We start from the raw sequence: 25,780 nt of genomic DNA, 5'->3' as shown, positions 1-25,780 counted from the left end.
CCATTACAAAACTGCTGTCATCTGATGGGTCATTTAAATAAAGAAAAAAATAGCAGCTCTTTGCACTGAGGAACTGAATTTCTGAATTAAAGGACAATACATGTTCTCTCATCTTTCAGGTTGAGAACATCTGAAATCCTCTATGTATCTTTTTCTCTACAAAAAGCATTGCCTGCACATTTAAGGTAGTTATAAGTTTTCTGGTTTGCTATTTTCAGCTTGTATTTGTTTTCCCATGTGTCACTTACTTACTTACTTGACTAAGAACTCAAAAGTTAAGATGTCTGTAAAACTTATCAGTAGCTTCTCTAATACAAAAGTAGTTTTAAAACACTGATGTAACTAGGAATCTGACTGTGATCCTCTATGAATTGAGCCTATTTAGATGTCTGTGTTTACTCACACCTGCAGACTTGTGTTTCTTCAAAGGGAATCATTCTAAGCACAACTGATTTCTCATCAGGAGACAGTAGCAGGAACAGTTTCAAACCAGAACACAGCCCTCAGCAACTCAAAGTTAAATCTAATGCAGTGACTTTGAAGTGTAGTTTCTGCCCATAGCTCCAAGAATATGACAATTCTGCATTTTACATAGAAACATTACAGTTAGAGTAAGTAGAAAATTTTAGTTTACAAATGGAAAAGATCTTTCTATTAAAAAAGACATTTCACATAGTTACCTTAAATAGTTCTTATATGTACCATTCCACATTGTGGAAAAGCTGAAATACGCAGTCTGGACTCCACAAGTTAAAGAAAAAAAGAATTGTATGTATTGGCACAAATACTTACATCTACATCTGTACAAAGTAAAAAAAAAAAAAAAAAGCGCTGACAACCCTGTCCCACCATATACCTCTCACAGCGTATTCAACTGCTCTCCAACACACACTTTCCTACATGACTGCCAATGAGTGACAACAAGATGAGAACTTAAGAGTGCCAAAAAGGTCCAAACTGCTTTGTCAGTCTCTAAACAGAGGAATCAGAAGTATATCCAAAAAAGTATCAGTCCACTCAACATGCTCGCAGCTGTGAGGTCACTGCAACTGCACTCTGTATGCTCCTATTAGCAGCTTTACCTGTAAAAGCAAACGAATGTTTCAGATAAAGATTGTTCACATGTAACTGCTGCATTAAACACTTCTAATATAAGAACAGCATGAGAAAAGGCATACAATCACTAGTGACTGAGAAAGAAAAAAAAGGAATTTACAATCTGTGTTTAATAAAATCAGTTTACAGTAGCCCTACTGAAATACAAATGGCTTGTAAAAGGACTCAAGTAGAATACTACTGCATTAGGTGTTGTTTGAACAAGCCCCAAATTTGAATTAGACAGATACATATACTTCCATTTGAATACGAGTTCAATTTTTTCCCTCAAAAAAAAGTGCACAATAAAAAAAGTTTTAAATCTGAAGATCTAGAAAATTTACTGGTGTGTCTTCCAAGGATAGAATAAATGCTACCAGAACAGGATCTGTTATTCATCTTGCAACATGTAGTGGGACTATTGCCCAAACCACCTGGAAAATACAACAGACTACACAGACTATTTAAAAGCAGACTACATACCCCAGTAAATACTTCCAAGTTCTCCTAAACATGCATGCAAAAACATCTGTACGCAAAAAATGACTGACACTCCATGTATCTGTTAGTCATCAAATTCACAATACAGATGGGGAAAATTTTAGCTGTAACATTACTTTATCCTGATGCATGAATTATTCTGACTGCAGCATAAAAACATTTAATTGTGACAGAACTATCGCCTTTGGCAACGTTCCTAAGTTCTGGCAATGTCACAGGATGGAACTGTAACTGATGGGAACCAGGATGAGGAGACAGTGGTAAGTTCTTAGTTTTACATTTGCAACATACTACTAGAGCATTTAGACTATGGAAGAGTTATTGTACAACAAATTAACATGCACATTTAACTTTGAGAACATTTTGTACCTTGGCAGTAGGAGCTTCTGCCAACCGTATAAAAAGCTTGTTAAGGCCTGCAGTAGGGCTGAAGGAATAAATAAAGTGACTGTCCTAAAAGAGAAAAGAAAATGGACAAAGTTAATGGCAGGATACGGCTGAAATTCTATACAATTGGACTAATAAAACATGACATTTTCACTATGCATTTCTGAAAGAAGGTTGTGTGTACTGCAGAGAACCTTTGGTGCAACCACAAAACAAAAGGGCTTGAAAATTGTGTGAAGTGATGCATTTAATAGATTAAAAAACAAAATAAAAAATTAATCTTAGAAATACGAGGTAGATTGTTAAAACAAGTATTTAAGAACTTACTTTGGTCAAAAATTTGAGAGGCTAGGTGAATTTGAGAAGTGAAACACCTTTAAATTTAGAATTCTTGCCTGTCTGCTCAGACCCTCAGTTCTGAAGTCACAGAAGGATTGGGGTTGGAGGGGACCTCTCAGGGTCATCTGGTCCAACCCCCTGCTCAAGCAGGGCCACCTAGAAGCAGGTTGTCCAGCACTATGTCCTTGCTTTTTAAGTCATAAATTTTTATGGAGTCTAGTACACACAAGGTTTGTAGTTCTCTCCATATACAAAGAACAACTAAGTTCCATTTAAAAAAACCCCTATTGTGCTTAAAAAAAAAATGCTTCAATCACAATACTTAAAATCCAAATTAAGGCACTAAGATTTTCCAGGCTGCTCCATAAAGACTTTATAAAGCAGTTTTACAGTCAATCAGTAATATGAAAAGATTTACCAAAAATACAGGGAGCTGGAATTTGTCATTTAAAACCACAGCTTGTACACTGCATGGTCCACAGAGACGAGCAATAACTTCTTTACCAAAGAAATTTGAATGGAAAACAAAGAGAAGAATTCCAGATCCTGAAAGGGACAGTAATTCAGTCACATGAATTTGAAATTACATCCACTAGTTAGAAGAACTACATACACTGAACCTTTGAAGACAGTTAGGTACAAATATATATACAAATATAAATATTATATAGTATATATTAAACCCCAATAGAGTATCAAAGCAACATGCAGAAATCCCATCTCCCAAGCCAGTGGATTCCAGCACAGAACACAACTGACTTGGTCACTAAGCTAAGGTCTTTTAGCAGCAGAAATAATTTTATGTGGCTATTAAAAAGGAAAGCAAAATGGATACAGCAATCCTTGGTACGGTTCACCTCTGTGGTTTAGGTTTACCTAAAGAGATCTGTGGAATGAATCTAGTTTGGGTTGTCTGTTTTCTTGGTAAGGACAGCTGAGCCCAGTCAATTATGGATCTTTATGAACTGCACTGGAATTCAATAAGCAATAATCTTCAAATACCCACAAATGCCTCATTTTAATACAGAAACTTAGATAAGGTTTCTTAATTCTATAAAGGATACCTATAATCAAGAACTGGAAGACTTCTATTACAACTCTTAACAACCAGAAAACCAGGCAGACACAACCACTTTCAATCTTAATTTAAGTAGTATTCCACAGTCACATTAATGTTTTATTTCAAGAAAAATCAGTATCAGTAGATATTTCCCTGATATACTCAAAAGATGAATAAAAATGGCTCAAAGCATCAGAGATTAGTATCTGGATTCCTGCAAGAATGAAGAAACATTCCCAAGTATCTTGGGAATTTGATTCCCAGCTTTTTCAAAGGGTTTGTGGGCAAAACAGAGTTGATTGATGCTGCTGCCTTTTTTGTAGTATTTCTATACTGTGACTATACTTCAAGACTCCAGTGCGTTAGGTACTGCCTACAAAACAAGATGACAAAATAGGGTATTTTCTAAGTATGCTCTTAGATTAAGGTTTTTCCAAATGATTAATTCTAAGGTAAACCACTCCTTTTCTGTAACACCTGTCACTAGGCTAATGTAACCCTCACAAAGCTAACGTAACCCGTGAACAGAAGAAAGAAGCTGTGTATGTGGCAATAAAAAAAGCTCTTTAAAAAAAAAAAGATACACACAAACCTCACCCACAACACATCAAAATATCGCTGCTCTCCCCATGCTCCATAATCAGCACACTCTTAACGTAGTGTACTGCAATAAGCAATACAGAAATAATTTCGCATAGCAGATACTTCAAGACATACTTAAAAGGCAGTTTCTCAATGCACTGTTCTACCTTTGGTTTTTGTATTTTTTTTTAAGAAATAAAAAATCCACCACCACAGCAAACCCCCTACCTTCTGGAACATTTTGTGGGGGTTTATAATTAAAATCCGTAGAAAAGTCTGGCCCTTCACAGAGACGATGACACGCAATTGGAAAGACTGGCTCCAGTAAAGCAAGACGAGCTTCAAAATAATCCCTGATGGTATCTTCTGCTACTCTTGAGAGCCTGAAAGACCAAACAAGTGAGGCTTATGCTTCACATAGTAAAATTACTTTACCAGAGACACAGACTTAGTGAGGGCTGATGCAAAAAAGGATTCCAGATCACCTTTTTGGATGCCCAATTTTCAGCAGCGAATGCCTTCATCACTAGCATTTATGCACAGATGAACTCCAGGTCCCAATACTTTGTTAATAAAACATTTTATCAGCAATCTGTTTGTGAAATTCATCTATAGGGTCCACAAAAATAAAAATCCGAGACAAATGCACTGCAGCAGATTAAAAAAAAATTCCAACTAGCCACATATTTTAAGGCTCTTTATGTAGAAAGACATCCCCAAAACATCAATATGAACCTAGTGGCTGAACAGAAACAGGCAACCACTTCTCCAGCATGGCTGATTTATCAACCTGACTGCAAGTACAATGTAAAAATACACAAATAAGTCACTGTATAATTTTACTGGCAGTACTATTGGAAATATGCAGTTCCCAGTAAAACTCTACTAATAATGCAGTGAAAAAGTAGCCACGCTACCATTAAACAGTCAAATTGTTTTTTTTCATTTGGTTTTTTTGGGCTGGGGAGGTGGAAGAAGCATTTATTTTAAGCAAGCAGCCTAGCCTTCAAAGAGAGACCACATTAACCAACAATATTTGGCACCTTTACAAGCAGGTTACTAAGTAATCTTCTTCAGAAAGCCATTTTGACACAAATGGGTTTTAAACACTTTTACAAGGTAAAGGTCCTGACTCTCTCAACTTTATAGCTTTGTCAGCTATTATTCAGAGCACAATTCCTCTCTGTGCTAGCTGAGACTACCATCTGCGGAATCTAAAACTTAAGTGTTTGATCGGAAAGAAACCACAAGAATTGCCATACCAGAGCAAGCCCGGAAGCCCATCTAACCTAGCTTCCAGATGCTAGACAAAGCCATATTAAATATGGGAAATTAAACAGTTGTCTTTTTTTGGTAGACTGTCCTAGTTTCCAGCAATCTCATTTAGAGGCATCCAAAACTAGAAACTGCAGCCAAATCACACCTCTTCTTAGATGTACTTAATCCCTTCTAAAATCCCATGCATCTGTGACCACAACATTCGGCAACGAGATCTGTAATTCAGTTTTTCCTGTGCAAAAATATTCCTCCATTTCAAACCTATCACTAAATCATTTAACAGGATGGCCTGTAGAACCCGTCTCGTGACTTTGGGTTATTTTCTGTTGTTTCCTGATTTTATTTTAAATCTTGACCTTTTGATCTGTCCCAAGTCACTTATATCACTATCCTACAGAACCTCTATCCTACAGAAGCTACTCCAGATGACCATCATCTTTACTTTCCCTTTTTGCTTCATCTGTTTTTGAAACAAAGTAACTGGAATGGCAGATGCCATTTAAGGCATTCGGACACCATGGATTTACATTTTATTTTCAGCTCCACTACTACTATATTATCTTCCTTTTTGACTGACAAGAAGCACTGAACTGGTATTTTCAGGTAATGAGTCTAGAAGCTCCCTCAATTGGCAAGAGCTGTGTTACTCCCTGTATTAATTCACATTAATACAGTGACACCCCATGGACATCACTTTGCATTTATCAATATTTAATTTCAACTGCCCTTTCATTGGCAAAATTACATGTTCGAGATTTTCCAAATCTCATTACTGAGATTAGCCAAAACTGAGGTGGCAGATTTTAAATAAGAAACAAACTGGAAAAGGCATCAAACAGTGAATGAGTGACAAAGTTTCAATACACTGAACTGCAGGTACCAGATCACTTTTATCTGCGTGCTTGCTGTTGCCTTCAAAACCTTAACTCACAAGTCATGATTTCCTTCTCTGGGGAAGAATCAGCATACTCCATTTATCCACTTCAACTGCCCCTGCTCACTTTAACAAGTTCTCTATCTTTGAAAAATTATTATTAGTTTTTGTGCTTTTAGCACTTTTTTTTTTTTTCCATTTAGCCTGCTGTAAGAAAACATTCTTTATAGCTTCTATCTGCTCAGTGATCTACACTGCCTCAGACAAGCTTTACAGTGCATTAAGAATACTGGCATTACAATACTTCCCTCCCAGTATGAAACTGGATCAGAACACATTAGTTCAGCAAAAATCAGTCTAGTTGGAAGCCAGTCACTACTGGTGTATCCCCAGGGGTCAATACTGGGTCCATTCCTGTTTAACATCTTCATGAATGACCTGGATGATGGGGCACAGCGTACCCTCAGCCAGTTTGCAGATGACACTGAACTGGGAGGAATGGCTGATACACCAGAGGGTGGTGCTGGCATCCAGAGGGACCTCAACAGGCTGGAGAAATGGGCCAACAGGAAACCTCATTAAGTTCAACAAAGAGAAGTGCCAAGTCCTGCACCTGGGGAGGAACATGCTGGGAGTCACCCGCCGCAAAGCAGCTTGGCAGAAAAAGACCTGGTGGACAGCAGGCTGAACATGAGCCAGCAATGTGCCCTTGCTGCAAAGGCGGCCAATGGTATCCTAAGCTGCATTAGGCAAAGTATTGCCAGCAGGTCAAGGGAAGGGATCCTTCCCCTCTACTTATCACTGGTGAGACTACACCTGGAGTGCTATGTCCAGTTCCAGGTTCCTTGCTACAAGGGAGACACGGACATACTGGAGAGAGTCCAAGGAAGGGCCACAAAGACAATGAAGGGACTGGAGCATCTGACATATGAAGAAAGGCTGAGAAAGCTGGGACAGTTCAGCCTGGAGAAGAGAAGGCTTAGGGGAATCTTATCAATGTGTATATATTAATAAACACCTGAAGTGAGGGGGCAAAGAAGACGGAGCCAGGCTCTTTTCACTGGTGCCCAGTGACAGAACAGGGGGCTACAGGCACAAACTGAAACACGGGAGGTTCGCTCAGAACATCAGGAATTGCATTTTTACTGTGAGGGGATGGAGCACTGGCACAGGTTGCCCAGGGAGGTTAAGAGGTCTCCATCCTTAGAGATACTCAGATGCTGTCTAGACACAGTCCTGGGCAACTGGCTCTAGGTGGCCCTGCTTGAGTAGGGGGGTTGGACAAGATGACCTCCAGAGGTCCCTTCCAACCTCAACCTTCTGTGTTGCTGTGATTCTGTAATTTCATAACTGAGTTCCTTTAGAATTCATAGGCAAATACAACCTTGCGCTGGAAATGTTATTTATTTGTGTTTTACTGGTTTGCACTACAACAGTTTTTACCCAACATTTCACTTTGCAAATGTTCCACAAATTTCTCTGCCTCACAGAAGGGCTCCCTTAACCTCCATTGTGACCACTGCTGCAATGATCATATGGAAGCATTTGCTTATAGGTCTTAGTTTTTAGACTTAGTATGCTTAAATTTAGTATTTAATAATGTTCTAAAGGAAAGAGCACCCCTAACTATTTAAAATAGAATAAGAATATTGGTAGTACTACAGCACATATCAGCAACCATTACAAGACAGTTTTTATCAACATAGATTTACAATGTTAGCTGATGGAAAACACAAGAGATCAGAGACAGAAAACAGCCACGGCTTTCTAAACACTAAAACACTAGAACAGAATGAGCTTGGACTACAAACTACTTGATAGATGGTCATACATTATATAGATAAATCATTAGGATAAAATCGTCATAAAACAATAAAAGGACCTTGCACAGAGACAGTGTTCTTCTAGCACTAGCTATGCATTCATGGCAAAATCTCACCTGCTGTAGAAGGTCTGAGACCCTCCTTGAGACTTCTCCAAGTTTAAGAGGTTGCTGATTATGATTTTTTTAAGAGATTGCTGGTTATGATTTTCTGCCCTGATAGACTAACTGTCAGTATTCCTCCAAATCAGTATTTAAAAGACTTTGCTCCTTCTCTTTATATTTTGTCTCCATTTAGCATCCATATTCATCAGCTCAGTACATGACCATATGACATGAACTCTTCACATACTACATAGGCTGCATTGCTCTTTAGTCATTCTGTTGCACAATGAAGATTTTTATTTCCATCATTTACTGGCATGAAAGCTTTACCCCTGGCACTCTCAGCTCACAGCTGATGGTTAAGGGTCCAACAACACCCTAACTACCTGCACTGATTATTTATGGTGGTTTTTTTGGTGTTCTTTTGTTTGTTTCTATTTTTTTAATGCTTTTTAGCAAGGTATTTTATTTGGCATGCCCTAACAAGAGTTTACATTCAACTGTCCAGTGCTTACACACTTTCTAGTTTTCCCAATTGCTGTATTTCTAGTTTAAGGAATCTTTCACTTCTAGTAATTCCCTCTTCCTCCTTTCCATCTTTTTACTCAGTGTTTAAGCAAGTGTCTGCTAGTTCTGTTAGCTCACGTCATTTTCATTTCACATGATTTATTAGTTACCTTTCTGCCCAAATCAGATGTTTTCTTTCCTGAAATGTCCCCCTCTTCCCCCGACTTAAACCAAAATTATGACATGCCTAGTATCGCAAACATCACCAGAACAGACTTCAAAGTACAGTTTACTCACGTTTCCAAATGACTCTTGAGCTGCTCATACACCAGTACGTTATTACATTGTTTAGCAAAATGCAGTGCACTGTTCTGATGCTTTGACAAAATGTTACAGTCTGCTCCGCTTTCAATCATAAGCCGCACTATATCAGAATTCCCTCTTTTACAAGCCTGTGCAGAAAGTGAGAAGATGGAAGGATGGACAATGATGACAAATACCCCGTTAGAAGAGAGCATAACATTGGAGTAAGCAGAACTGCAGAAATTAATTAAAATCCAAAATTAGTTACAATTCAGAAAACAAGTTTAGGTATTTGTTCTGCGAATGCTAACACAACTAGAAACTCAGGATCACACTCCATAAATATTTTATCTTTATCCAGGCAACACTACACACCTGATCCCAGAGAAGCAGCAACACTCAGGATTACCAAGTGGACTTAATTAGAAAAAAATAAATAAATAGATAAAACAAACCCCCCAAATTCTGTGAAAACATCCAATCTGCTGGAGTTCAGTAACTGTAAACTTTCTTGCAATTGTTTACCTGAATATGTGTTTCTGCAGAAGTATTCAGAATGACTAAATTAATGCTTCAAAGTGTCTGTTTCTAGGAATCTCAGTTCAAATGGTAGTTCAGGTGTGCAGTAAATTAACAGAATTTGCCCGAAATTGTTATTTAGCTACGTTAGACAGTCACTGTTATTAACTGCCTAAGCATCCAAGGCTGTTCACTGTTACTTAACAGCAAGAATTTCAGGGCATGTCAACCAAAGACTTGACCAAAGTACAGGAAAGTCTAAAGAAAGCTTTACTTTGAAGAAAGCAAACACATGCTCTCGGTTGCTTGTTTTCAAATACTTCAACAAATTAGGGAAAGGCACAACATATAGAAATTTCTATCTTCATGAGGCCTTTCAGAAGTTACCGTCTGAAACTCGTCTCAGCTCTGAACTTTCATTTGTGCTTTCAATCTTCCATAACTAAACCTACCTGTACCTGTCCTCCCCGCAACAAACAACCCACAAAAAAAATCACACACCACCTCAGAGAAAGGAACTAAGTGCCAAGACCTTTTTTTTTTCTTCCTTTCTCTTGAAAAGTATGATCGAACTCTTAAGGTTAAATAAAAATGACTTGATAAACACATTTACATGTTCATCCACACATGGCTAAACTTGTTCCAGTAAGTTACTGGAAATTAAGAACCTATTCTTTGTATCTGCACAGCAAAACAAATACCCATAGTAAGTCACTGTAGGCTACCTATTAGAAAGTATGTACAGCTGTGCATCAAACACTAATAAAACCTTTAAAAACAATAAAGGTCAAAACTGAGGTTCATGGAGGTAGCCAAATTATGAAGAGAATTTAAGCGGCTAAGGAAACAAGTGTGTTACCATTTTCTTTACAGAAAAAAGTGAACTCCCCACACTTGTTAAGCCTTGCAGAGGATAGAAGAGAAACAGTACCATGTTGTCTTGTTCAGAAAAGCTTTCATAACCTCTTCTGCCAACAAACTGCCTTAAACAGCCTACATACAAATACAGCAAGTTTATCAAGAATGGGAGCTTTGGTGAAATTATTTGATATAAACAAACAAAAAAATTAAGAGGAGCACAGACTGTTCTAAGGGTCTTAGAATAAAAATAAATAATTAAAAATTTCCTTTGTGATGGGGGGAGGGGGGGAGTAAAGGTGCAAAACAAGCAGTGAGAAGGAGACTGCAAACCAGTTCTTTTATTTCCAGCCTGCAACGAAACTACAGAAGTCAATCACAGCAACACTCAAGTGCAAGATTCTCCTTTCTGGAATTTTCCTCTTCCTGATGACAACCAGATTATCTCAGTCTTAAGACCACATCTGCATTTCTTTGAGCCAAATAATGGAAGAGGATGATGAGCCACATTTAGCACTGTATGTTGACGGCATCTGCATTTATTGTTTAGATATAACAGTACATTAAAAAAATGGATTAAAACACTGCCTAGAATAACAAAGAGTAGCGTTTGTATTTCAGATATAGTACATGTTCCCTAAATCAACTCTACAGATATGTTTTTATGTTTTATTACTTTGCCAAAAGTATTTACTATTATACCATGTCAGGACAAACACTGGATTTACCTTCATTAAAGCAGTTTCACCACTGCTCTGCTGCATGTTCACATATGCCCCAGCTTCCAGAAGAATAGCTACTGTTGTTAGAAAATTCTGGAAAAAACCACAAAAACCACAAGACAAGCAAGTAGAAAATAGTCTGGTTTTGTTTCAGAATATAAAGTGACACTTATTTAAAATCCATCAGTAAAATCCAAAGCATGAGGCATGATACAATTAACAATGTTCTCTCCCATGGCTAATAAAGAGCAATTCAGACTCAGGCAAGTAGATAGCCATGAGTATTTACAATTCTTACTTTTTTAAAATCTTGCAATAGTGAACAGCACAGGAAGAAAACAGTATGTTTGCATTAATCACCAAACTGGAATCAAGCTGCCTTTTGGCCTTGTACCTACCGTACATGGGAAAACACATAAACCAACTTAAACAAGAGTGCACCCATGAAACATCCTCTAACTTACTAGTCCAGTTGGTCTTAGTTTGAGAAGAGCTTGCCTCCATCTCCCAACTCTCAAATAGTAAACCCTGCCTAATCAGAGATTTGGTCTCAAGTTTGGATCCTGTGTAGCCAGAGATCATAACTAGCAATTCTAACACAAGAACTTCAGTCCCTATGACAGAGAAATTCAGAGGTATCCTTTACATCCACTTTCCCTCTAGTTAGCCCTATGATATTCTCTGTTCAAGGCAAGGTTTGTGATCATAATTTATTTACACTACAGTAACCACAGCTGCTGAAATTATGCAGTTAAGGCCACCCTGCTATATCCTGCAAACTACTTTTCAGGGATCATCCAAGGGAAAAAAAATTGTGTACCACTTTTAAACGTAAGTAAAAGAGCCAATAACCACAAATATGACAATAACCAAGCCAACCTTTTCAGCTGCGTGTATCAATGCAGTTGTTCCATTTTTCTGTCTACCATTAACTTTAGCTCCTTTCCTGATTAGGACCCGGAGAAGGTCATCGTGCCCACCAGCAGCAGCAAGCATTACCAGGGTCATTCCACTTGAGTCCTGCAACAAGAATCATTGCCATTAAAAAAAACCAAAACCAAAACGAAACCAACAAAATAACCCACAAAAATGAAATACTTTAAGATAAATCAAAGTTGCAAGACAAAAATTGCAAGTGCGTCAAGAGGTTTCACAAAGATTCCCCTCCCTGGCAGAAGAATTCACGCATACATGGCTGCCAGATACTGATAAACTATCACCTCCTACTTCTCTTGTCCACAGGCCTCACACTCCAGCTCCATAATCTGCAAAACCCGTAACATTCCAAGGACCACAACAAGAAGGAAGTAAAACAGAATGAGCCAGGAAGAAAGGCAGCAAGGTATTAGAGGGTGGGGAAGACAGCAAGACAGTGGAAACAGAAATCAGCCGCCACTAGAGGAAAAACAAAACTGCTCAAGTCAGCTGCTACCACAACGCTGCTTTTGGATTTTATCAGAGTATAAGTATGAAGAGAGTTCTGTGAGTGGCCAGTCTCCTCACTCATTCTTGCATTTATCCACCAGACACTATAATTCAAAGAACACATGCTTGCCTCAGTAGTTCATTTGGCATCTTTTCTACTATGCTACAGAAGTCTTAGCATTATGTATAGTTCTCAAAATGCTACATAGTAAGAGCTCACCAGTGAAAATACTGACGTCAGAGATTTTAAGCCTCAAAAATGGAACTGTAGTACTATTTAACAGGAAAATAGATCCTTGAAAGAAAAAAACAGTAAGAACACAGCTGATGAAGATCTGGCAGAAAACTAATTATTCATGGAGTGAAGTGCTCCCAGTCTGTCAAACAGAACATTCTTTTTTTTTTTCACGTACAGATGTTTTACATAGTTCAGCCACTTGACCTGATGGGTATCATCATTTCTTACCCCATGCAAAGGTCTAAATTTAATATTCAGTTAAATCCAGTGGGTGAATCTGCTGCAAATCCAGCTACTGGGATGCTTCCATCAAACTGTACTTCTATCAAACTTTTTTTTCTTTGGAAGAAATGGATAACAAATATTGAAGCCTCAAATTCTGTACTCCCTTTTCTCACTTTGTGCTTTTTTTCCCAAGGTGAGACAGAAATCTACTAGCAAGAGGGGAAAACTTTTCCAATAATCCAAATTTGTACTCTTCCCTCCTGCCCCCCTCCAATACTTCTATTGCAGAAAAATTACCTCTTGATCCAGATTATATTCCTCGTTTGAAGAAAGTGCCATCTTTACTGTCATATAATCTCCACTTTTAACAGCATCCCTCAGGAGAGCTAGAAAATAAATTCAATGCAGTTATAGGATATTTCACTTTGAAACGCCAGCTAAGAAATGTGCTTTCCTCCCAGCAACTACTCACTACTTGATATTGGTTCTGTTGACACATGATTCTCATCTTCTCCATCAAGATGCTTCTGAAAGTCTTCTAGTGTCAGCCATTCTAACTGCATGTCCATACCCAAACTCAAGACTTGTTGCTTGCCATCTATCACGTGTTTGATTTTATGGAAGAAAAAAACAAATAAGTAAAATAAGTAACTTATAAATTTCCAAACCATTCATTGCTTGCCATTGCTTCAATGATCAGCAGCTTAACATACTACTACTTCTCATTCAAGTAGACTCTGGAAGTCAGCATGGAATGGTTCCAAACAATGAAGGCTATGTTACAAACGGATATAAAATGCTTTTACTTGAAAAAAATTGTTCATTTGTTGTAATAAATTAGGCTGAAGTGATAAGAGATGGTGAACACTCCATTACTGTAATAGCAGAAGCACATGGAAAGGTTATCAGTGAGTTTCAAAAGAAAACATTATTTCAGCCTCCTGCGGAGACAAGAATTGGAGCACTAAAAGATGCAAGCAGGAATGGAGAAAATATTAACTGCCAGTGCTCAACTTCCCCCTGCATTTGTTTCTACTACTCACCAGAGTTCTCCATTTGACACACATCCACTACTTCTCGATCCCCTTCTGCAGCAATGTAAGTCCATGTGTCTGTTTCATCTCTTACGTTCCTCCTTTCCTTGTATACCTTGCTGTCTTTTGATTTTAATTCTTCTATGAATTTATATTCTAGCGAAGATTCTTCTCTTTTGCAGTTATTCTCAGAATATTCACTTTTTTCTTCTGAAGCTACATTAAACAAGTCAAATGCACTTTTGATGTCCTTAAAGCCTAGAATATTAAGACAGTTACCAAGAGTGACTACTTGAGCCACTAAAGACTATTACATAACAAACTTTAAGTGAGTGACCAGAGACCAATTAGAAAAGATCTGTTCTCTTTCTGTAAGTTAATCACTGCTGAAGCGTAGGAGCAAGCTTAACAACATAAACCAAAAATCGCGGCGAGCTAGTTCACCTCCAGCTACCCTGGCAAGTCTGAGTTCTGACTGCTTTCAACATGATACCATCTTCTTTTTAAGAAATGTAGTTTAGAATTATGTGTAAATTACTACTTTGAAAACATGGTTCAGTATCTGTGATGAACAGACAAAGGACATGTACTATGTAAGGAACAATAATTAATCATTCTCTTACTATTTTTCTTGAGCATTGCAAACATCTATGCTACTTTCAGTGAAAGATGTTTCTCTAGCAACAGCTATTCAAGGCATCATAGCTCCTCCTATATCCATTCATGATTATCAAAGGTGGAGTTACCTAGTTTTCCTCAGTTCATCCTCATCATAGTAGTGACGGAATTTATCCTGAATAAAATCATCCAAATTTTTACTGAGATCAAGAGTGGTAACATCAACACTCTGTTATACTATTAAGAATAGAAATACAACCTAGGCATTTTTCTTCATATATCAAATCATCCAGTTCTGGTGATATTTTAAGGGTTGTATAATACAACTTATCATTGTGGCTAAAGCAAGAGGCAAGAAGTTTGTCTGATGGGAACCTCTACTAGTTTTTCTAAACATACAAAGTGTGTATTCATAGTATCACCAAAACACTTCTGGAAATAGCCAACAGTTGGATGAATTCCTTTTAAAAAAAAAAAAAAAAGATGACTGTTACATGCCACAGAAGCATAGCTGACAATATTAAATGAAAAACGGCAAAATTTTGACTTGTCTACAAAAACATTAAGAGATTTCTATACACTTCCATGCTTCATACATGAAAGTACACACAGCATTCTCATGAAGCATATATTAACAAAGCCATTAAACAGCAGACTTTTGCTTCCTAGAACAAAAGCAGAAATTCTTGTTTCTGGTATGTGTTACAAAACTATACAATATTCACTCTTATTTTTACAAGAGGAGAATGTCCTGAAGGGTCTTTCCCTTCTCTCTTTTAAGCAGTTAGCACTTACTTTTTAGGCCCTTTTGTTCTTTTCTGCTCTTTTCTTCTTTTTCAGACTCTTTTTTTTGAGATTTTTCTTTTGTTTCAGTTTTCTTTACTTCTTTCTCCTGATATTGAGAACAACGGTCAAATTAAAGTGGTAGGGAAAAAAAGGAAAATAAACCTTTCACCACTCCAATGATAAATAAAATGACTACTACTGAAATCTGTATATAACAGACTTGTGGACATTCCTAAGAAAAGAATTAAACAGGCAAGTCAGGAGTTAGGTCTGTAAAGGCTTCTTCCATAAGAGAAGTGGTGTTATTTCCAAAACAACTTCAATTCAGATTTTTACTGCATTCCAGCCATGCAAGGTGCTTTACGGCATGAGATGCAGATAGGCCAAAACCAGCATTTTGAAGGAAATTCAAAATTATGAACTTTTCATTTGTTCCAAATACCAAACCTGAACAGAATGTAATTATTTCAAAGTATTTACCACCTTTGCAGCACCATATTTAAAGCAGTTATGATAGCACTGACTTGAACCTTAACTGAGAAAACTTGAAATTGGTATACAGAAGGTTCCAAGTTTTCCAATTTACACATACAGAAATGCTATGGCAACAGTAATTTGTGAAAAACAGACACTCAGAAAAATCCACCCAAACCCACCGTATCCACACAGAAGACTGAGCTTAGCAATATCCAGTATCACAGAAGAAACGTGTGGTAGATGTAGATATATAATCAAATTCACCAAAATAGAATTCAACTGCCTCCACCAAAGGCTGCCTTTCTCCTCCTGTAACCCTCTCTCTCCATTCAGCCAGAAAATTCCAAACTGCAGAGTAGGGAGGACAAGACTCCTTGGCATGGCTTTCTATCAGCCCCTGACACTAACCTGGTACATGGCATAGCACTGGCTTTCTGAAAAAACTGCCCCAAAAGAAGTCCCCACAAGAATTACAGATTGAATTTATCATTAAATGCCACCACTTCTTTGGCATAGGGAAAACTTCACTTAAAATAGATTAATTTGGTGTATCATAATGTGTTAGCAGAGCTGAGATATTTAATCATCTTCCCCCCCCCCAACAAAACCTCAGCTTTTGATCAGTGACATGATTAACTAGTAGCACAGACAGCTGTTAATCCCAGCAGATGCCCAGTATTTAGGAGGAGATCCATAAATCACTACAGGGACTACCAGATATTTGCTACACAGAGGGGCTGTTAAAATCAGTAATCCTGAATTCTATTCCAGATCTCCAATACTGATCAGATGCACAATGTACACTGCACATTTATTTTTGGAGGTAAATCAAATGGAAAGAATGGTTCAGCATGCAAACTGACTCCAAACAGAGAATACTGTATTATAAAATTGACATGACAGTGTTCTGTAATCAGAGCTACATAAGGAAAGACAGGTAGCTGAAACATACACTATGATTTTATTTGAAAAGAATAATCTGCTTGGGCCAACAATTTAGTGAAGCCAAAAGACATCCAGAACTCTCCACCAAACCCACTCATGTAGTAAGTCCACAGCTGCTCTAAAGAATAACTAACCAGTTACCAAAAACATTGTTTAAGCCTCCTAGACTAAAAAAAGCAAAGACCAGAATGCCTGCCTTGCTTCCTTGGTACCTTGGAGCATGACCTTCCATGGAGCATGACTATGAGAAATGCATGCAGACAACTTACTGAGAGTTCTGGCTGAAGAGCCATAAGCAAACCAACTTTCATCTGTTGTTGATTTCTTCATGTTTGAGGTGACAGTATTTTTATACTACTGGTAAATAAAACAGAATTCCAAAGATTTATCTGATTATCATCACTGATGTGTCTCTTATGAATGCTATAGCCTTGAACTACAAGAAAATACTTGAGTAATAAAGGGCCATACCATTTCAGTTAATTAAATAACTTTTTGAAACTGGGCTATGCCTCATAATTATTGCTTAACCTTGTTTACAAGAGCTTTCACCACTAAGCTCCTGCAAAAACACTATTTTGTGTAGCTCTACTCTGAGATTATGCCACGTAATTCTCTACCTCCAAATCAACTTCCTTATGTTTAAGGTGGCCTACTCCATACATATAACAATCTTAAGCAGAGGACCACCACTGAACCTCCAGAAGAAACTTGCTGCCATGGAATTATGGCCTCAGAAGAAGTGGGACATAATCCAGTAATTATCAAGGTGTTTTGGCTGCAATCCTGTTACAAATCAGAAAGGGATTTCTCTGAGCAGCCAAAGTTTTATGAACTGCAAACTGTATTAGAACAGTCTGAAGCAGCTGCAAGAAATTATATTCTTAGAAACATTGTTTTATTTTTTCCATTTTTTCTTCCTTCACCTTTATCATCCTGCTTTTCTTAAAATACTACTGGAATAATAGGGAAAAATAAATATTCCAGTATTTGCTTAGCTCATTTCTTAGAACAGGTACAGCATTTGTAATTAATATGAAACTAAGCAATTCAGAATTCCTGGGGTGCTTATATAACAAGGCAAGCCAGCTGCACAATTATCTGGGAGACTTGGGTTTAGAAGTCATTTCAGCATTCCAATTCTCAGGTAGGTGGTAGCATATGTAGGTATAACAGAGTGGCTGGCTTTTGAGAGAGATCAAGTGTGTGGTTTAGCTCAAAAGTGCACTTCATTGTGCAGTGTTGGATGGATAGTTGCTCAAGACTGAATGTCTTACCACACAAGTAGAAAAAAGTCAAACTGAGACAACTGTTGAAGCTGGAGGGAACAAAGCTAAAAATGTATTGTGGTTTAACCCCAGCCAGCAACTAAGCCCCACACAGCCACTCACTCACCTCCCTCACAGTGGGATGGGGGACAGAATCAGAAGGGTAGAAGTGAGAAAACTCATGGGTTGAGATGAAGACAGTTTAACAGGTAAAGCACTCCTTCCCTCAGCTTTATATGCTGAGCATGGCGTCATATGGTGTGGAATATCCCTTTGGTCAGTTGGGGTCAGCTGTCCAGCTGTATCTCCTTGTGCCCCCCCAGCCTGCTCGCTGGTGGGGTGGGGTGAGAAGCAGCAAAGGCCTTGGCTCTGTGTAAGCACTGCTCAGCAGTAACCAAAACATCCCTGTGTTATCAACACTGGTTTCAGCACCAATCCACAACAGAGCCCCATACTAGCTACTACGAAGAAAATTAACTCTATCCCAGTCAAAACTGGCACAAAATGACAGCACGCTTTGGAGGAACAGTAAATTTCATTCTAAGTAAGTACACATAACAAACAGGAGAAATTCAATACTTTCACATTTAGAGACACCCTTCTCTCCTAAAGTGTTCCCTCCTTTATAGTGTTCAGAATCGAGAAATTTTTCAGTCTCTCCTACACATTGTGCAGTGGGCTATTGTGGTTTAACCCCAGCCAGCAACTAAGCACCATGCAGCTGCTCACTCACTTCCCCCACACCCAGGGGGATGGGGGAGAGAATCAGAAGGAAAAAGGTAAAACTCATGGGTTGAGATAAGAACAGTTCAATAGAACAGAAAGGAAGAAACTAATAATTATAATAATAACAATAATGACAATATTAATAAAACGATTGGAATATACAAAACAAGTGATGCACAATGCAACTGCTCACCGTTGACCGATGCCCAGCTAGTTCCCAAGCAGTGATCCACACCCCCAGGCCAACTCCCCCCAGTTTATATACTGGTCACATGGTATGGAGTACCCCTTTGGCCAGTTTGGGTCAGCTGTCCTGGCTGTGTCCCCTCCCAACTTCTTGTGCCCCTCCAGCCTTCTTGCTGGCTGGGCATGAGAAGCTGAAAAATCCTTGACTTAATATAAACACTGCTTAGCAAACACACTGATGTTTTCAGTTGTATCAACTTTATTCTCATACTGAATCCAAAACACAACATTGTACCAGCTACTAGAAAGAAAACTAACTCTATCCCAGCCGAAACCAGAACATAAGCCTTTCTTTAGTTTCATCCAGCTCATGAACTTTCCAATTTATATTTTTCTCTTTGCCATCATGAACACTAGCCTTTTGAGGTATCTGTACCTCAAAGATGTTTGGTTTAATCCCCAGCCCCCACCCCAATGCCTTAACATTGCTTACCTCCCCAGTTGAATCAGTGGACTTGAGCCCTCTTTCATCAGCACTCAATTTCAAACCCTTCTGCACTGGTAAAGGAGCAGGTGACACTTTCTCCAACTCTCCTGGTACCATTTTTATTTTTTCTTGACCTTTTTGCTTTTTGTGCATGCTTTTCTTCTCTAAATAGGTGTCTTGAGTTTCCACTTTTCTACCTTCCTCTTTATAATCTTCAGCTTTCTGAGTTTTTTTCTTCTTTCTTTTAACTTTAACATCAATACTATCATCTTCATTACTTGCTGATCCATCAAGATGCCTATCAGCAATGGAATCTTTTTCAGCAATTTCTTGTTCCAATATCTCTTCTCCACTTATTACCTTTTGCTTCTCATCTTTGTTTTCGTAATTTAAGTCTGAATTTTCATTATCAGTTCCTTGAGAAAATACATCGTCTAGAGTACTTGATTCTGAGTCAAACTGAACATCTCCATGCTTCTCCTTCCGTGACTTTTTATTTTCTTTAGAATCCTCTTTAGATTTTATTTTAAAATCTTTAACTTCTCCCTTCTTTTTCTTGATTTCTTTAGTATCTTCTTTCCTTTGCTTCTTTGGGTCCTTTGAATCCTCCTTGGTTTCTGAAGTCCTTTTTTTTGGTTTTGAATCTAAAACCAAAGTATCTGAGGAATTTTCACATTCTGTTCTGGGTTTTTCTTTGAGTTTTGCAGACTTAGACTTCTTCTTCTTCAGATCATCTGGACTTCTATCCTCTCCATCTTTTGACTTCTTCTTTTTCTTCTTTGGTGAAACATCATCTTTCGTTTCACTTTGCCAGTCACTGTCAGATTCTGCTTCAAATACATCATCATTTAGAGATAGTTTCTAAAAGGTAGGGAAAAAAAGAAAAGATTTCTTTCCCCATTAAACTGTATCACTTTGGTGTAAACTATACAAAAATGGCAGTGGTGGTGGTGCTTGGGAGAAGTAAATTTTTAAACACTTTAATCTTTTTATCACTGCAAACATCATTCCTCATTGCCAAATTGTAAAATTTCTAAATGCAATTCTAGCTCACTTACCTAAATTACATTACTAGCTGCTTGGATGAGAATCAGTACATAAACAAGTGAAGTAAACTAATCAGACATCCAACAACCAGATTCCAGAACAGAACTAAATCTGAACTATTTTACATCAAAACCAATTAACCTGATTTTGTACAATTTACCTATAGGTTTCCCAGAAGTAGGGTACCAGTTTTCAAAAAAGATTCTTACGCTTCATTTTAAGACTGACTGAGCAGTTAAAAAAAAAAAAGCCATATGCTGCCTTCTTGCAATTAATTTTTATATATTCCTATCTTACCAAATTTAATGGTTAACAGGCAAAAATACCAACCTGCTACAGAAAGCAGGAAGGTAAAATGAACAGTGCCCAGCATCACTGACAAGACAATATACATGTGGGTAGGGAAAGGGCGTTGTTTATGTTGTCAAAAGCAAACTAAAATGACCATACATCATTTATATAGTCCCATTAAAAACTGAAATAGTTTAGATGGCTTTAGAGTCTACAAGCAAACTTGTCAATTAACAAAAAAAAAAAAATCCCTAACCAGAAAGCAGCAACAAGAGTCAGTTTCACATGAAACAAAACACTTTTAGATAGAAGAGATTCTTTATGTCTTCTTAATTCCATATCCCAAATGTCTTTCCTTCTCCCTCCCCTCATTAGCAGGGCCTAGATAGGGAATATGTGATCAGTGTAAGATACTGGAAGGTGAAACACACCTGTATGTCTTTTTTAACAGGTTTAGGCTTATTGTCCACAATTTTTTTTCTGAATTCAAGCAGCACTTCTTTGCAGTCTTCCAAATGAACCTCTGGTTCCCAGGTATCATCATCAGAGGTATATCCTTTCCACCGTACTTTGTAGAGAATTTTACCCTGTAAGAAAAAAACCCCAACATTTAATACAATACAGCATACTATTGCATCATCTACTTAATAGCTGGGGATCTTGGTGCATATATCATTTTGTTTATATAGAAATGAATATAATGGGAGTTCAACCCAACGTTGACGTAAGAATTCTCAGAATTATTTCCATCTGCATCACATACTGAACTAAGTAGGTTGTAAAATATTTCAGTAGTTGGGAGTGTTTTTTTCCAAAATATTTATAATATCTATTCTGTAAAATCTGTAATATTTCTTCTATAAAAATGTCAAGCTTGAATTGCTTCTCTTTGCTGAAGAAGTTGATTTAAAACCATAAGATTTATAATGCATTAACACCATTCACCTAGTTTTATACTGGAATTTAACTCATGTTAGATTTGTAATCAATGCCATTTTTGATAAACTGAAATACCAACAATTAGAAAAAAAACCCAACCCAAAACACACAACCCACGAATGAGATGAAGTCAAACCTAGACAAAATCTGAGTGTGTGCATCTCAGTGGAGTTAGTTACAAAGATTTTGTTAAAAGAGTACATACGAAAGCCCTAGACCAATTGGTTCAACAGTATTTAACTTCACTGTAGTATGAAATTGCACCTTTTAGTCTCTACCTTGTTTTTTTCACTAGATTAGAGAGTTTTTTACCATTAATTTAAAAAAAAAAAAAACAACAACAAAAAAACAACCCCAAAACCCAAACCAATACAAAAGCTTTCCACCAAATGATCTCTTGCCTTTCTCCTAAATAGTCTGAATCCCTATGTTTCTCAAGATGGACTCCTTTTCTTGCTGAGAGGCGAGGCTTATTAGCTTGGAATCAGCATGTTGCTGATATAGCAAGTGGCAACTCAGGGCCGCCTTCTCCTAGCTTAACTGAAAAGCAGAGACATGTCCAATGAAATCAATGCAGTCACCCTTACAGATTAAACCTGCAGTCTCTTTTAACAGATGTATGACAAAAGGTACCACCAAACTTAAGAAAATCCATCGTCCATATAAAAAAAGCAAATAATGAATACGAGGCAGCATAGCCATTCCTGAACTTAAAAAAAAAAAGAACTATTAGCAAATGTACGAAGGAAAGCACCCTTGCAGAAGCGAAATAATAGTATCTCTTTCTTTCAAAAATAGATTGATAATGCTCTGAAAGATCCTACACTGCTCAACAAGCCTGGAGAAGGAAAGCTTCAAAAGAACTGCCATATGACACTTACTATTAAATGTATTTAAATCCATAAATTTACATTTTTGCCTGAGTACCATTAACCTTTGACCAAGTGTATATATATGCCATTAAACTTCAGCAATCAACTCTACTTACAATCTTCTGTATTTTGCTTCATTGACATATAAATAAATAGCCTATATTCAGATACATTAGTGTAATACTTCTCCTCTTATAATTTAGCTTAACCATATACTCTTGATTTAGGAATTAGTTTTCAAAATCATGTTCACATGTCTCTTTCCTTCTTCTAATGGGGTTACACATGAAATAAATGACTAGTAACTTCTTATTACAGTCACAGAATAATTTAGGTCATAAGGGATCTCCAGAACTAAGTAGTAAAATGCCCTGCTCAAAGCAGGACCAACTAGATCAAGCTGCTCAGAAATCTGCCCAGTCAAGTGTACCTATTCAGATTTCCCTGCATGCCAGCTTGTGTTCACTGCCTCTCTCATCCTTTCACTGTGCGCCTCTGAGAAGGATCTGACTCTGTCCTCTCTACATCCTCCCATTAAGCAGATATACATACCCCTGTGATTTGATTCTTCTCTTCTTATGGCAGAGCAAACCCAGCTCCCTAAAATGTTTCCATAACCCTTCACTCCAGTATGTCCACGTGTCTTCTGTCCTGGGGAGCTCAGAACTTGACACCATACTCCAGATGCATCTCAGCAGTGCTCAGAAGAGAGGAAGAAGCATCTCCCTTGATCTACTGGCTACACTCTTGGATGCTGTTGGCCACCTTTGCTGCAAGAACTGCTGACTCATGTTCAACTTCCTTGTCTGTGGGGACTCCCAGCTCCTTTCCCACAAATCTGTTTCCTAGCCAGCTGGCCTCTCACCTGTCTGGTGGTACAGGGTTATGCCATTTCAGATGCAGGAGTTCAGCTAGCTGCATAGTTACAGCCTTGTAACTTGGGTACAAAATGAGTTAGAATTCCTTTTTTAATTAATTGAAAAAGCTGGATAAAATAAAGTCTAATGCATATGTAAGACTATTTGGCTGCTGAATGACTCTACATCCAGTACATGGAAAGTGATAAAAAAAATGCAGTGTAAGTGAAGACAGGAGATTGAGCATCATACTGAAGATACATACACAGCCTCACACTCATCTGTTGACATTATTTTACTCAACATTGTTATTTCTTTCCTCTGTATCACTTACAAATAATAGAACAGTTCCAAGCATTTTTATACTGCTGTAGCTTCTACAAGAACTACTGATGGGCTAGAACCAACTCCTGTGGAAAGGGGTATCACCATGTCATTAAAGAGCAGAGTTAAGGTTACCCATTTCCCCTGGGAAATGTCATGATTTGCATTGGAGCCTCTTGTTCTAGTATAATTGTAGTGCAGTATGAAAGGCTTTCTAGATATATTGAGAGGAAACATTTCCAAATTTTTATTGCTTGCTCTCTTAAGTAGGACATGTTAATGTTTTGTTTATCAGCAGGTCTAACTCCTCAGCCCAATCCCATCCCAGGAGTGCTGCCTCTCATGCTACCACTACTACCAGCTCCAGCAACATCAAGAGTGTGAATGAAAAGAGCTTCTCTGTGCGGTGCTCTCCAGGTCTCCCGCTTCTGCAACTGTGATACAGGAACACACCGACTGGCCTTATGCTGTGCTGGACAGTGCCGGCTTGCTGTATCTGCTTGGACTTTGTATCAGACTTGGGAATCCGCAAGCTGGGAACCACTAGTCTAAAGCAGACTACATAAAATATACTCCACTGAATGTAACACACAGCTTTTTCCAGCCATTTTGGAAGTTAGGACTGGGTGCAAGTATCTGTCTTGCCCTGTATTTCTGAAGCACAGGAGCACAATCCCAGTTGAAGAGCTTGAAAGGTGAAAGGTGACCTGACACAACTGGAGCCCATGCTACAAAGCTGCAGCCAACACAGACTGGGTAAGGCAAACACATACAGTAAAGCTAATTGCACTGACCCAGCCTAGAAACATCAAGTGCATATAGCTCAGAACCTGCTGCAGAATGGGCTGCTCAGAGGAGGAGAACCATAGAAAGAGGGGGCGTAACACACCAGCACATGCCAATGACATTTTTAAGACATGGTACTTGATGTATTCTGGTACTCTTTAGAAGTATGTGCAATGGTATGACCCCCTTCCGCCCTGCCATCAGTATACAGATTTTAGGTTCCATCACTGGTGGGGGGGTGCGTGTGTGTGTGTCCTCTTGGTTTTAAGCCTGACTTATTATTTTGGCCAACACTTAATACAGGCAAAGCTATAAATACTGTATTACCTCGAAAGCAAAACATTCTTAAGCCATCAAGATATTACAGCCAAAATACAACCTAAGCACGATAGCATCACAAATATCTAAGAAATTCTTGATCTGAAGGTTCTCCAGCCTAAGGGTTTGAAAACCCTGATGTTTTACACTAAACAGGCAGAATTCTATACTATCCTGTACCTGACTGAAGCCTAAAATAAAAACCATAAATTGGTTAAAATAAACAATTTTCAGACGCAAAATAATTAAAAAAAAAAAAAGTTGTGTTAGTTATTTTTTGTAGTTGAGTTTTAGGAAATTTTCGAACATCAACCAGTCTAGACTGCTTTCAAAGAAGGGAAAGTATGCTATTTCTGTCTAAACAAAGCAAAGATCACTACAGCTAGTTATTTTAATTGGCAGAGGTCTCTCTTACATTAAGGGGTCTTCACACATTTTATACGCCAGTCAACAGTCTCACTAAACATACCTTGAAACCACCTCCAAGTTTTCCATTATATTCAATCCTGCCCATTTCTGCACTCAAAACACTTTACATCAAAACACTACTGCAGTCCAGCCATAAGAGCAGAGTAGTTTAACAATGCAGAAAAAAAACGTTAGTAGAGATACTCCAGATTTAGTCCCTTTAGTCAAAGCTGAAAGATACAAAAAGCTTCCTTGCAAAATTAGGCCCAACGGGTTTTAAATTGCAATTATAACGGATCTACTATGTTTGCATGCCTCTCGCCCAAGTATAAAAGAATCGCGCAGGAAAATCCGCCTCAACAGCAGCCTCTGCCTGTGCAGCCTGCACAGCCTGCGCGCACAGAAAGCGACGGAAGAGCAGGAGGCGACCCAGCGCTCTCAGGCCCGCCCTGCTGCCGGCGCACAGTTAACCGCCGCTCCCGACTCCCGTTCTGCCGCGCACCTCCTCGGGGAGCAAGGCGAAACCCGACCCCAGGGCAGCCGCCGGCCCCAGTCAGGGGGCGGCCGGGCT

General features: G+C 38.3%; 1 protein-coding gene across 1 annotated transcript in view; it reads right to left on the bottom strand.

Annotated features, from left to right (window-relative positions):
* Nucleotides 1–635: 635 nt before the first annotated feature.
* MPHOSPH8 (M-phase phosphoprotein 8) overlaps nucleotides 636–25,780 on the bottom strand; it is a 25,613-nt gene continuing 468 nt past the window's right edge. The window contains exons 2-15 of the mRNA XM_010572795.1: nucleotides 25,611–25,778; nucleotides 21,137–21,292; nucleotides 19,374–20,228; nucleotides 15,288–15,384; nucleotides 13,884–14,132; nucleotides 13,313–13,438; nucleotides 13,138–13,226; nucleotides 11,832–11,972; nucleotides 10,959–11,045; nucleotides 8,848–9,002; nucleotides 4,193–4,347; nucleotides 2,741–2,868; nucleotides 1,966–2,049; nucleotides 636–1,082 (exon numbers count right to left, since the gene is read on the bottom strand). Of these exons, the coding sequence (XP_010571097.1) occupies nucleotides 1,041–1,082; nucleotides 1,966–2,049; nucleotides 2,741–2,868; nucleotides 4,193–4,347; nucleotides 8,848–9,002; nucleotides 10,959–11,045; nucleotides 11,832–11,972; nucleotides 13,138–13,226; nucleotides 13,313–13,438; nucleotides 13,884–14,132; nucleotides 15,288–15,384; nucleotides 19,374–20,228; nucleotides 21,137–21,292; nucleotides 25,611–25,778 (2,532 nt within the window). The 3' untranslated portion in view covers nucleotides 636–1,040. The remainder of the gene's footprint in view (nucleotides 1,083–1,965; nucleotides 2,050–2,740; nucleotides 2,869–4,192; nucleotides 4,348–8,847; nucleotides 9,003–10,958; nucleotides 11,046–11,831; nucleotides 11,973–13,137; nucleotides 13,227–13,312; nucleotides 13,439–13,883; nucleotides 14,133–15,287; nucleotides 15,385–19,373; nucleotides 20,229–21,136; nucleotides 21,293–25,610; nucleotides 25,779–25,780) is intronic.

The sequence above is a fragment of the Haliaeetus leucocephalus genome, unplaced genomic scaffold, assembly GCF_000737465.1.
Source record: "Haliaeetus leucocephalus isolate CR32 unplaced genomic scaffold, Haliaeetus_leucocephalus-4.0 Scaffold351, whole genome shotgun sequence".
NCBI classification, from domain to species: domain Eukaryota; kingdom Metazoa; phylum Chordata; class Aves; order Accipitriformes; family Accipitridae; genus Haliaeetus; species Haliaeetus leucocephalus.
This window is presented reverse-complemented; position numbering and strand designations above follow the sequence as displayed.